The sequence below is a fragment of the Echiichthys vipera genome (genome assembly GCF_963691815.1).
Source record: "Echiichthys vipera genome assembly, chromosome: 19".
Taxonomy (NCBI): Eukaryota; Metazoa; Chordata; class Actinopteri; order Perciformes; family Trachinidae; genus Echiichthys; species Echiichthys vipera.
Genome location: NC_139844.1, coordinates 20,040,033 through 20,052,616, shown reverse-complemented (window position 1 = coordinate 20,052,616; position 12,584 = coordinate 20,040,033). Strand labels below are relative to the sequence as shown.

General features: G+C 41.6%; 2 protein-coding genes across 2 annotated transcripts; both read left to right on the top strand.

Moving 5' to 3' along the window:
- Positions 1 to 687: 687 nt before the first annotated feature.
- Positions 688 to 2,513, top strand: LOC310961715 (R-spondin-3-like; the record flags this gene model as incomplete). Its single annotated transcript, XM_083933926.1, has 5 exons — positions 688 to 778; positions 1,161 to 1,352; positions 1,854 to 1,994; positions 2,084 to 2,230; positions 2,314 to 2,513. The coding sequence occupies 5 exons, from the start codon at positions 688 to 690 to the stop codon at positions 2,511 to 2,513; spliced, it is 771 nt and encodes a 256-aa protein (XP_083790052.1).
- Positions 2,514 to 5,441: 2,928 nt separating this feature from the next.
- On the top strand, positions 5,442 to 9,454 carry LOC310962244 (E3 ubiquitin-protein ligase rnf146-like). Its single transcript, XM_083934635.1, has 2 exons — positions 5,442 to 5,577; positions 6,207 to 9,454. Exon 2 carries the CDS (start codon positions 6,208 to 6,210, stop codon positions 7,282 to 7,284), a length of 1,077 nt encoding a protein of 358 aa, XP_083790761.1. The 5' UTR covers positions 5,442 to 5,577; position 6,207; the 3' UTR covers positions 7,285 to 9,454.
- Positions 9,455 to 12,584: the final 3,130 nt, after the last annotated feature.

Below are 12,584 nucleotides of genomic sequence, written 5' to 3'. Positions count from 1 at the left end.
GTCGTCTCAAAGTCATGCCCGTACGAACACGTCTTATTTGAAGTGAGCGCGGATAAACTGTCCTCCTCCAGCAGCTGAACGTGAAATTATTAGTATGGCGGCAAACTCTGCAAAGTAAAGGTCGAACATCTGACAGAAGTAACAATAAGCAAAACTATTTTTTGAGTGGAACAGGACTTTTAAAAGAAATACAATTGTAAGCTTTTGTTGGCTAAAAAAAAAGTGTATGATTATGTCACCCACGTTTCACCGCGTTGGAAATATAGTGTTATTATTCCAATTTTGTGAAGCGACACTGATGTGCTGATAGATCAGGAGGAGCGTCGGGAAGGACGGGGTAACAGGAGGCAGGGAGTGTGTGTGGGAAACAGCAGGGACAAGCCCACAGCAGCTTCCCCAAACTTACATTAGCTCTGGGTTGCGACTATCATATGATGGTTTCTCTGTTTGCATTCTTCCTGGCATTCTGCCGGCTTGAGTGATCTCATGGAATGCACATGGGATTTTTCTCCAAGAAGACATTTAGCCGAACTCTGCACTCGACTTTCTCTCTCTCACCCGGACTGGAGTCTACGTGGGTCCACTTGAATGCGTTTTATGGAGATTTTCTGTGACATGTACATCATGTGTTCTGGGATGTGATGCGAGGCGTCTTCGCTGAGTGGATCGATGCCGTACTGAGGGAAAATGCGGATGTCATCGTTAATTTGGATTCTGCACTTGATGAATCTTACAGAAGGCCTTGGTAAAACAAAACGTAAGTATTCATGCATTACTTGTCATACTCACCTCTCTGGTACTGTTGTCAGACATGGCTCCTGGGAACGCTGCCTTATCTTTCCAGTTTGAGATAATAAACGGTAGACAGACACTACATATGGAGATAAGTGTGCTTTCAGGGAACAATGTGGTCATAGGTTTCCCATTGGTACTTGCACAGTGTGGATTTGGAAGCTTGGTTCTGTGTATTGACGTGCTCGTACAAAACTAAAATTGCCTGTAAAGCCTTTTATTGCAAAGAGCAAAAGCACTTGATTATTCTGTTTTATTCGCTTAAGCACAGGGTGGATATAAAACTTTGGCATCAAACACTATTAGGCACCCCCTCCACACACACACACACACACACACACACACATCTCATATCACTTTATCCGCAGGTAGCTCCTCCACGAGCAGACTCTGTCCAGCAGGTTGTGCGACATGCTCTGCCCTGAATGGCTGTCTCTCCTGCAAACCTCGCCTCTTCTTCCACTTGGAGCTGGATGGGATGCGGCAGAGAGGCACCTGTCTGTCCTCCTGTCCCCGGGGGCACTATGGCAGGCGCTCTCCACACATCAGCACCTGTCCCAGTAAGTCTGAACACATGGAGGAGTGATGGAAAAATGTCAGAGTCAACTCTAATTAATCTGATTCAGAGTTTGAAATACCCCACTGTGTAAACTGCAGACTGATAAAAGGTCTCATATGGTGCTCATTTTCAGGTTCATATTTGTATTTTGGGTTTCTACTAGAACATGAAACATCTGTCTGAATAAGCCTGGTTACTCCCCCTGTCTAAAATGCACTGTTTAGCGCCTGTCTCTTTAAGTCCCCCTTCTGAAAAAGCCTAGTCTGCTCTGATTGGTCAGCCAGGGGATGACTGTAACGTTACTGTAGCTAAACACACAGTTTCTGGGGGGTTTTGATAGGTTTACAGTGTTTATATAGCACCTCAACCTACTGTTATAATGATACAAAATAAACATGGAAATCTAACTTTGGTTCCTTTTTAAAGTCAATGTTGAGAGAATAAAACAAACCACAGTGTGGTCGCTCTGCACTGACCAGAGTTCATTTCCACTGGCCTGCAGGGTGCAAGGAAGACTGCGCTTCGTGTTTCAGTGAAAATTTCTGCACACATTGTCACGCGGGTCACTTCCTGTTCAGGGGCAAGTGCGAAAACAGCTGTCCAAACGGGCTGATGGCAAACACAATACTGCGAGAATGCACAGGTGAGGCACTACCAGGCATGTTACCAATGAAGGCTGTGTGCACACTTGTGTGTCTTACCATGTCAAATGTGTGTCCCACTCTGTCTCAGAATGCTCTACGGGCTGTGAGGTCTGTGTGACGCGGAACATGTGTGTGAGGTGTAGAGCAGACCTGTACTTTGTCCAGGGTCAGTGCCATCTCACCTGCCCGAAGGGATTTGAGCCCGATGTGCAGCTCATGCAATGTGTCCCCCAAGGTAAGAGAGATTCCCTTATACGCTGTTCGTTTTTGTCTCTTGTTACTTGTGAGTATCTTTCTCATCATCATCTCTCTCCTCAGTGCACTGTGAGGTTGGGGGGTGGACAGGTTGGGGTCCATGTGTTCGGAAAAGGAGCACGCGGGCCTACAGGAGGGGACAGGAAACGCGCACCCGGCAAGTTCTGCGGTCTCCCAGTGTCTACGGTGAACCTTGCCCGCAAGTGTCAGAGATCAGGAAGTGTGTCGTCAAAAAGAGAGCAAAGAGTTTAAGTCGGTTGTAATAACTGGAAAGAAAGTCCTTTTATAGACTATTTGTTGTCATTGCACATTTTACATTGGCTGGTTCAACTTGTTCAAATTTGAAAACTGTTGTTAAATCTAAAGACGTATTCCTCTAAAATAAAGCTGACTTTGAACTATGCAATCTGAAAGAAATCAATAAAAGGGATGGATGGATACAATGATTTATACAATTCTTGTGTGCTTATGAACGCTACACCTTTGCTGCATCACTTGGGCTTATCTGGACTTTGGCTGAATCATAAGAAGAGCAGTCCTCTGCTAAATTAATGCCGCTTGGGACACAAAAAGGCATACCTCCATGTTGACCAAACCTTCATAATGCGTGAAGTGAAGACATTTTAACAATTCAAGTCATAGTTTTTCTGTGAGGAATTGATTCGAAGCAAAGCATGTTTCCCATCGATCCTTCCATCCATCCATCCATCCATCCATCCAACCTTCCATCCGTCCGTCCGTCCGTCCGTCCGTTATATGATTCCAATAGCTGATGTTAAGACCAACATAGTGATGCATCATACTTGGTGTTTATAATGCGTTACTGGTGAGAAAAATGCAATTTTATTGATAATTTAAGTATATCCCCCAATGCATCATGGGATTTTCAAGTTTTTTTTCCTGCAGTATCTCTGTCACAGAAGGTCGTACAGAGTAGGAAGTTGATCCTTTGAATATGTTTTGTACGGGCTTCCCAACGGTGAACACCTGACCCACCAACACAGTTATCACAAATATGAGAACGAAAGGTTACATTTACTAGAAATTACTCATTCGTATTAAAAACAGATTTTCAGAGTTAAATTTAATTAGTATTTCAAAGTTAATCTGCAGTGACTATAAATCATTTAAATTGTATTTGTAATTATGTAATAATATCTATTCTTCCTATTCAGTGAATGTATTACATGAATAAAATGTGTAAATATTCAAATGTTTACTTAAAATATTCTAGTTCCTATTGAATTTTAATTGCACTATGTATGAATTACTTAGATTAATGTCATACATTTTACTATACCAAAGAGTCAGGGGTTTTTAGGTGTGGTATTAATCATATTTAGACATTCGGCTCGTGTTTTTAATGAAAAGATGTTGTTGAGAGGTGTAATCTCCATTAAATTAACTTTCTGACCTGTCCACATAAGCTGCTGTCTACCTGTTGCCATGGAAACCAGGGCAGCGACTTTGATTAATGGAGACAGTGACTCAATGACTCAACAGTTGCTGAAAAAAGGGAGGCAGGACGAATCTAACTTGACATTTCCAATGGATCCCTGATTGGCCCTTTGTAGTTTTACTTGGACTTTATATTGTATCAGTCTGATGTAAACATTAAAGTCAGCATCTTCAGTAAAGCCTCGTGTCGTTCACAGTAAAAATAGGTTTTTTCGATACAACCTTTGGATTTTGAGCGTATTGTTCATGATGCCCAGAGTGCCACAAATGCTACCACATCCTCTGTCTGGACCATGGGTGTCAAACTGATCCAGTAAAGGGCCGTGTGGCTGCAGGTTTTCATTCCAACCAATCAAAAACACACCTGGTCCAACAAATCAACTGTGTGAAGGCAGTTCAGGTGATTGAGTAAGTCGAGTCAGGTGTGTTCTTGCTTGGTTGGAATGAAAACCTGCAGCCACACGGCCCTTTACTGGATCAGTTTGACACCCATGGTCTGGACAGATTTCTTAACTGTTGGTCTGTTACAGGTGGTGTCCAGTCCTGCTCCTGCATGTTTTAGGTTTCTCCCTGATGTAACACACCTGAGTCTAATCATCTCACAACATTAGACTCAGGTGTGTTACATCAGGGAGAAACCTAAAACATGCAGGACAGGAGCAGGATTGGACACCTCTGGTCTATGATATACTACTACAGCCTGTTTAACTACTACTATATCCAACTTCTGCTTTCATGTGCACCAGGTATCAGAACAGGTAAAAGTCCAGCTCACAGTTAAAGTTTCTTGCGTGAATTTGTTTGTAACATTTAGGATTGCTTTGTTCTATTTAACTGTCACAGTGAGCCATGCTAGTGTGACATTTAAATCATTTATTTATTTTAATAAGAACATCAGTGATTTATTATTTAATAAACCATTGATGTAATACAAACCGTAGACTTTTATACAGTTTGATAAATACCACAAAAAAAAACAGGTATGATTGAGTTAATACAATGTCACCTAAGTTTTTTTTCAAAATGTTAAGGTTCAGACACCTTCTCTAAAGCTTGATGGGATTGATATAATGGATAGACAATATACAAACAAGCATGTAAGGAAAGTATTAAAGACACGTAATAAAATTTCACCAAGAGGAAAGTTTATTTGGTCTAAATTGCCTCTTTCAATTCTGTATTTTAAACCAAATCAGAGAGATTCACATTAAAAGTCTGCATTGTATTTACCCTCGTAACAAAATAATTTCTAGGTTTGCTGATGTGGATGAGATGTGCACTTTCTGTGGAGAGGAGCCAGAAACATTTCTACATTTATTTTGTATTTGCCGGTTGTCATCTGTTTTTTAGGAGGGGCGTGGAAAACATTGTCTACAACAAAACTAAACAATACAGAATAAATTAGACCCAAAGATATTACTTCAAAACAAAAACATGACAAGGAAAAATAAGATAAAAGGAAAATTCAAGTTTTCCTAACTTTAATGTCTTCACAGAAGAGTTTAATGTTTATATAAAAACCTGGTCACTGAAACACACTATTATACTGTATAAGAAGTGCCTTATCTATATATTTATTTTGATATATTTCCTTAACTTTATTTATATACTGTATAATTCTACATGCATTATTCATTAATGCTGATTGCTTGAACACTGATTGTCTGTACTTTTACAAATGTGAAATAAAGATTTGATTGAAAGAAGAAAAAAAAAACAGTACCTAAGGCCGACACAGGAGCACTGGAGTCGGATGGGTTTGTCCGGACGCAGTCATTACTCGGCGTACGTGACTTAATAACCAAATCTATACACATGCAGCTTTATCCATTTCTCCATTTACGCTTATAGAGGAACCGCAGTGTTCAGGTGAGTGTTTTAATGGAGAACTTAAACAGCCAGGAAGCACTCACGGCTAGCATGCTAACATGCTAACTACCTATGTTACAGCCGCTTCCAGGCTAACGTTAGCCTACCGTTAGCTAGGTGGATGTTAGCTTGACATTAACTTTACGGTGTCTCGGTTAAAACGTTTTTTTCCCATTACACATAGGAGCCTCTAACGTCAGTGCTTGGTATGTAGGTTTTTTTATTTATTTAATGCAACTAACTAAATAGAGAGTTAGCTACAGTAGCTTAGCAGTTGTGTGGCTAACGTTAGCTCTGTCAGACAACAGAAAAGAGGCCTTTGGTGTAACGATAATGAAGTCGTGCAAATTCAGGAATGCTGGCAAGTCCCTTATGTCATATTTAAATTAACTAAACGTGTGTGTGTGTGTGTGTGTGTGTGTGTGTGTGTGTGTGTGTGTGTGTGTGTGTGTGTGTGTGTGTGTGTGTGTGTGTGTGTGTGTGTGTGTGTGTGTGTGTGTGATAATTAGCAACCACATGAAATTCCTTGCATATTTAAATGTAAGAATATAACATGTTTACAGTTCTGTAACATAATGCAAGTGTTGCCAGGCAGATGTGTTGTGATAGAGCTGTGTTTCTCTTCCTAGTATGGCAGGCTGTGGAGAAGTGGACTGTTCACTGAGCGCTCTGGCTCCCTCCAAGCTGATCGAGCAAGTAGGAGATAGTCGTGCTACGAACCCCTCCAGTTCCTCCACCACCCCGGAGTGTGCCATCTGCCTGCAAAGCTGCATCCACCCTGTACGCCTCCCATGCCTCCACGTCTTCTGCTTCCTGTGTGTGAAAGGTGCTTCCTGGCAGAGCAAGCGCTGTGCTCTCTGCCGGCAAGAAGTCCCAGAGGACTTCCTCGAGCGGCCGGTCCTCCTCTCTCCTGAAGAACTGAAAGCAGCAGCTGCAGGGGTGAGCCAAAGTGGAGTGACTGGGGGCGGTTCCCGTGGAGACTATGCATGGTACTATGAGGGGCGCAACGGCTGGTGGCAGTATGATGAGAGGACCAGCCATGAGCTGGAGGAGGCCTTCGCCAAGGGCAGGAAGAGCACAGAGATGCTCATTGCTGGGTTTCTTTATGTCGCTGACCTGGAGAACATGGTGCAATATCGCCGGAATGAACATGGCCGCAGACGCAAGATAAAGCGGGACATTGTAGATATCCCCAAGAAGGGTGTTGCAGGACTGAGGTTAGACCCTGAACCTGCCTCCTCTCCTGCTGCACCAGTTGTCACCCCAGCTGCAACAGTACGCGTCAGCTCGGCTGATGGATCGGACACTGATGGCCAATCACAGTCTTCCTCCTTTGGGATTATGGCATCTCTTCCTCCTGTTAGACCTCCGACACTCCTGGGGCGCCATCTTACCTGTCCCCTTCCTCCCTCACCCTCAAGCGTGGAGGAGTCTTTCTCCCAGCTTCTAATCAGCCATCCAGAGGGTGAAGAGGTGGAAGGAAATGATGAGCCACAGACGTATGAGTATGCATCTGGCAGCAGTGAAAGTGAGGAGGAGAGGGAGTGCGAGGGTGGGAGAGTTGAATCGGTGCCACAGAGAAATAGGCAAAGACCTCTAAGAGAGAGCCAGCCCGCCCGGATGCCTCCAAGGGGCGGGCCCTCCAGCTCAGCGCTCAGTCTCCGCTCACGTAGTCCCGACGGACAGTGCACTGTGACAGAAGTGTGATTGTGACTGGACACAACAGTTTCTGTTCTACAGAGGACAGTGCTGAAATTTTTATCAGGTCTGCAAAAACCAGTATGCATCTTTAAAGGTCCCATGAAAATGACATTTTATTGTATCATTTGTGTCACTTGGTGTATTTTTCCCCATCATTTGTGTTCCAAATGTGATCCTTCTTATTTTTATATCAAAATATTCTTCAGTTATTCAAATCTCTCCATCCAATTGAATGTAATCTTAGTTTTGTGTGGGAACCGAAAAACCTTCTTCTTAACCCGACGGTCTAGAAAAGTAACTAGCAGTAGCATCAATGACTTGAGTCACAGCCGCGTACTTGGATGTTAGTTTGCAAAAACATCGACCGCTCTCTCCACGGTAAAACTGTAATCAGCACCTGGGATAAACTCACGCTCCTCTTTATTCTCCTCCTAACTGTCATGCAGAAATGCTGAAACAGTTACAACTAGGGCTGCAAAATGTCTGGAATATTCAAACTTTCCATGGGAATTAAGGGGAAATAACAGGACTGAAATGGAAATATAAATATACCTTTTATCATACAATAAGCAGAAATAATCTCGTAATTTGTCTAATACATAGTGTGACGTGCCATATGGTGAGTCAGCAAGTTAACTAATGGGGAAAGGTGCATCAAGGCAACAGTGTGCCTGTGTTTCAAAGTTAGGGTTAAAAGTGTAAAACTGATTTATAAACGACATGTTTTACAATAAATAACTCCTCAATTAAGCTACACCCAACATGGTAATGGTTAGCCCCTGACAAACTAGAAGAAGTTAAGTTATAAACAGCATAGTTAGGCCACTGTCTGCTGGTTCTTTTAAATGCAACAAAGATATAAAATATGTTCACTCCAATAATATAGTTCATATCATCCTTGGACTCAGACAGTGCAGTAGTGTGGTATGCACATGTGATGGGAGAATGCCCTGTGCGTGCAGCGGACTGTCATTTTACTGAGTTACTATTTAATTTTAAGTTGTTGGCAAATGATCTGCACACGTGATGGAAGAATGCTGTTGAATGCAGAGCACGATTACAGATCAGTTGAGCGGGCGTACTTATATTTAAAACAATAAGACCTAGTATTGCCTATTTTGTGTATTTCCCCTCAAAATAAACTCAATTAAACCTTCAGAAATTTGCATACAACTTGCAGCCCTAGTTACAACACTAAAGCCATTTCAAGGGACCTTTAACACGTGAATTAACGCCTTTTGTTGAAGACTTCGAAAGCCAAACGTTTCAGTCAGCAATATACTGTATACAATGGTAGTTATGCATCGCTCGCAGCAACAGGTAGTTATGTAGTGAAGCATAACGGTCCTGTTTTCAGACCCAAAAAAGTGACAAACTGGCAACTTCTTGGTTGAGGTCACTGCCTCTACATGAGTTTGTGACATGGCAATATTACCCTTTTAAATCTAGACTACATTCTCATTGTTCCTTAATCTCTTGAGCTCGTTAACGTGGCTGATTTGGAATAACGGTGTGAAAATCAAGCGTACATGTAGCAGCTTTAGCACCAATTACAGAGGATTAAAACCGCTCACATTTTGTGAATTTGTTGATTAGTTTTATTGAAGTTAAGACGTTTTCATCAAGATCTAATTAATAATAAAGTGGAATAGGTGTGCGTGTATACGGTATGTTTAAGCATATGAAGGGAGGAAAGACTGTATTTCCCTCCTACTGTATGAAAGCCTTGTTTTTAATAGTGACTTGTGTCCGTGTTGTTGTGAATGGTGTGTGCTGAAAAGCTACTGGCAGAACCACTGGAAAGTCTTAGGTTATATATGTAGAGACGCATTTGGATTTCTATTTCTTGTCATAGTCCTCTGGATAGAGCTACTATCGGAGCACTGCGCTGATATTTACTTGGATGACTTCGAGCTGTCCTTGCACCCTCTGCGTTTTTCCCTTTTTGCCTCAGCTGCTATTTTTTTAACTGCTGTTAGTGTCTTTCCTTCTGAATTACCCAAAACGAAACGTCTGTGTTGTGTTGCCCCTGTGGTGTTTTGTGAAGTTATTAAATATCTATAATTTAAAATCATATGTTGGTTGATTTATACTTGTGTTTTCAAGGAGGAATACATAACGGAAAGTGTCCGATCCATATAATACACCTGTTCGAAATGTGTGTCCTGATTTTAGTCTACATGCAGTGCATTTGATTGTCCACAGGATGGAGCTGTTGCACAAATTAAGCAGCTTTACCCCACCTGTTGCGCAAGAGCTTTTCACAGGCCCCAGACAGGTTGGGGGGTTGAAAAACTGCCAATAAGATCAATACTCTCCCTACATAAAACCATAGTTATTTTTGTTTTTTTCAGCTTCATGCCTTGGTCTTAGGTCTTGTCTAATACTTTCAGTCGCGGCTGTGGTGCTGACTAAAGTATGGGCTTCTGAATGTACAGGTTTGTTTCATGTTTGCACGGTTGAGCTGCAGCATTTGCCAAGTGAAGGAAGCCACAGGCTCAGTGTGTGCAGATGAACTGTGACTTGAATTAGAAACAGGTCTTAATGAGCCAGAGTTGGACCAGTGCCTTTTCAGAGCTTGTGTTTAACAGTGTAACTTGTTCTGTGTAACTTCTATGGTAAGGGTTGTGAAATATTCACTGGATAAAGGTGTTTCTGCTTTTGTACCGAATAATATTTAGGCTACATCTGCAGCCTTAATGTTTCACTAGATTGGTAAATTAGCAGTCACCAACATAATAATAAATAAATGGGATTCATTGAAAATGTCCACATAAGCTTACATGGCATCACAAGTTTAAAGGCTGCATGTTGTAAAAAGTGAGTTTTTAATGTGTTTCGTTTTTTATTATCAGCAGGTTGAAGTGCTTTCAAGTATCAAACTACTCAATCCAAACACAGCCCCTATTCAGAAACGGTGCAAGCTAGCTATAAGCTTGAGAGAACAAATAGGTCTTTAACTTTAAACGTTTAAAGGACAGCACTGTGGTATACATCTTTAATCACCAGGCAGTTTGTTCCAGAGTGGGCCCAACATAAGCAAGTGCACCTCCACCAGGTTTACTACTGATCATGGGTACAGTTAGGTGGAAATATTATGACATATGATTGATGAGAGAAGCTCAGCAGGATGTGATCGTGTTGGGTCAGCAGGTTGTCAGTAGTAGAGAAAATAATTTGGTTATCATATATTATCTTCTAGTTGTAGGGTTGTCTTGAAATTGCCATTACTTTATTTAAGCTCTTAAGTGTATGTTTCAAAGAATTTGAGGTTAACCAGCAGCTTGGTTTTCCTCCTTACTTTCAGCCTTTCTGCAGGCTCTTTTAAGCGTTTTTATTCTTACATTATACTGTTATTATATTATATTCCTACCATTTCATCAAGGAGCTTTGGTATTGCCGATACATTTTTTGATTGTGTGGGTGCAAAGCTGCTAATAGTTTGACCGAGAAAACATGGCATCACATGAAACCAGGGCGGGGGGGTGCAATTTCAACATATTGACTTAAAAACATTTGTCGCATTTTTATAGATAAATCACCTATTTATGGTTCTGACTGCGTTGTCATGCTTATGGAGTCAGTGGGTTGCTTTCACTGTGACACACAGATGTTTCTTGAGTGTCTTTGCGCTGCAGCACGGACTGACGGGCTGGAATGAGTCCCCACCCAGAGCTCATGGAGAAGGTCACATCTTTACCCCCCGAATACGTAGAAACTCCAGTGGAGCGCGCGTAGGTGGTTGATAAATGCTCAGAAAAATTCAGTGATATGTCTGACTGACAGTTTGCCGTGGTGATTCAATGTGCCAGCAAAGGATGCTGATAATTTTGAAATGACTTAGCGCACTTAATCATTAAAACATTACACATTGATTAAACACTCAGAACATCATATGTGTAATATTGTTTCCAATCTAGAGGTCAGCAGGACTTGCGTGCTGTACTGTATTCAGGTACATCAAGAATATGTCATATTTACATAAGGCATAACTGTCTGGCGTGCTATAAGACACTGACAGATTTATAGGTCATGGAAACAGACTGTATTTAGATTGAACATGTATGCAGGGGCAGCATCTGTCAAGGACAATTACATTGCGTCTCAGTAGGGCCATTCATAGTTACCCAGCCGAACATACACACAGACAGACGGACAGATGAGCAGACAGGCAGGAGACAACACTACTTTATGTTTTCAGACACATGCTTGCCCTTTAACTCTCTCCTATGTGCAATCATATCCTGGACAAATACCTTGTGCAGCCTTCCTCTTCACACTACAGAAGAAAATACACGCATTGTCTCCAATCGCTCCACAAATAGTTCCGTCGTACCCACGTCTTTCGCCACAGAGAGGCCCAGAGTCAAGCATTGTTGTTGTGTTGAATATTAACGACCTTGTTTTTATGAACAAGGTCGACCGGTTGACTGTTCATAAATTGTACGTGTTGTTAATTGTGTCAGAAAACTGCAGAAATTTAAAAAAAAAGTGAATTCATATTGATAGATGTTCTCCATGTAACATATAGTATTTGGCTGTGCATGTCTGTACATTTATGCACAGTATGTCATTAGTGTTTCTAAGCCTAATGCAGAGATTCTCAGACAGGGTATCTCACTCCTGCAGGAGCCAGCAATGACCTCACTACTGTAACCATCATCGACCTAACACCATTAAAGCCTATCGAGTGACACGCCTCACTAAAGCCCGGTGCTACTGAACCATTTATAACAGCAAGGCGTCACGTCATTACTATGATGACATCTAAAATCATAAAGTTTATATTATGGCTATTATCCATTTCTAAATACAGTATCACATAACTGCGCAGCCCATCAGCGGTTTGTATTTGGTTCGTTTCTGCTATCTAAAGAAGACTGTGACAGGTGAGATATAAACATGGAATATACTGGGCCACTTTACTACGTACACTGAGCTAGAAGTATGAAGTGTTTCATGCGTACGCAGAAGGACAAGATGACCTACTTTTATTAGCACACTCATGCCATTAAATATAATCAGGTTTGGCTAACCTGATGTTACGAGTCACATGCTGCAACTATAGACGCTTTCTCACATAAACTCTGGACTCCAGAATGTATCGTATGTGTTCTCACTTAATGTGAATACTCAATTTGTTATAGGCGAGGAATGGCACCTGGGTAGAGCGTGCAAGAGGGAGGACGTGACATGGTTTACACTGCGGTGACAGAGTTCATTCTTAATTTGGTCAGAAACAAATAAGTCTCTTAATAAGGCCCTTACTGACATACTGTACGTATAATCCTGAATCTCATCATCTC

Bases quoted from the DNA above. Each gene is read 5' to 3' on its own strand.
- LOC310962244 (XM_083934635.1), top strand. From the start codon at position 6,208: ATGGCAGGCTGTGGAGAAGTGGACTGTTCACTGAGCGCTCTGGCTCCC.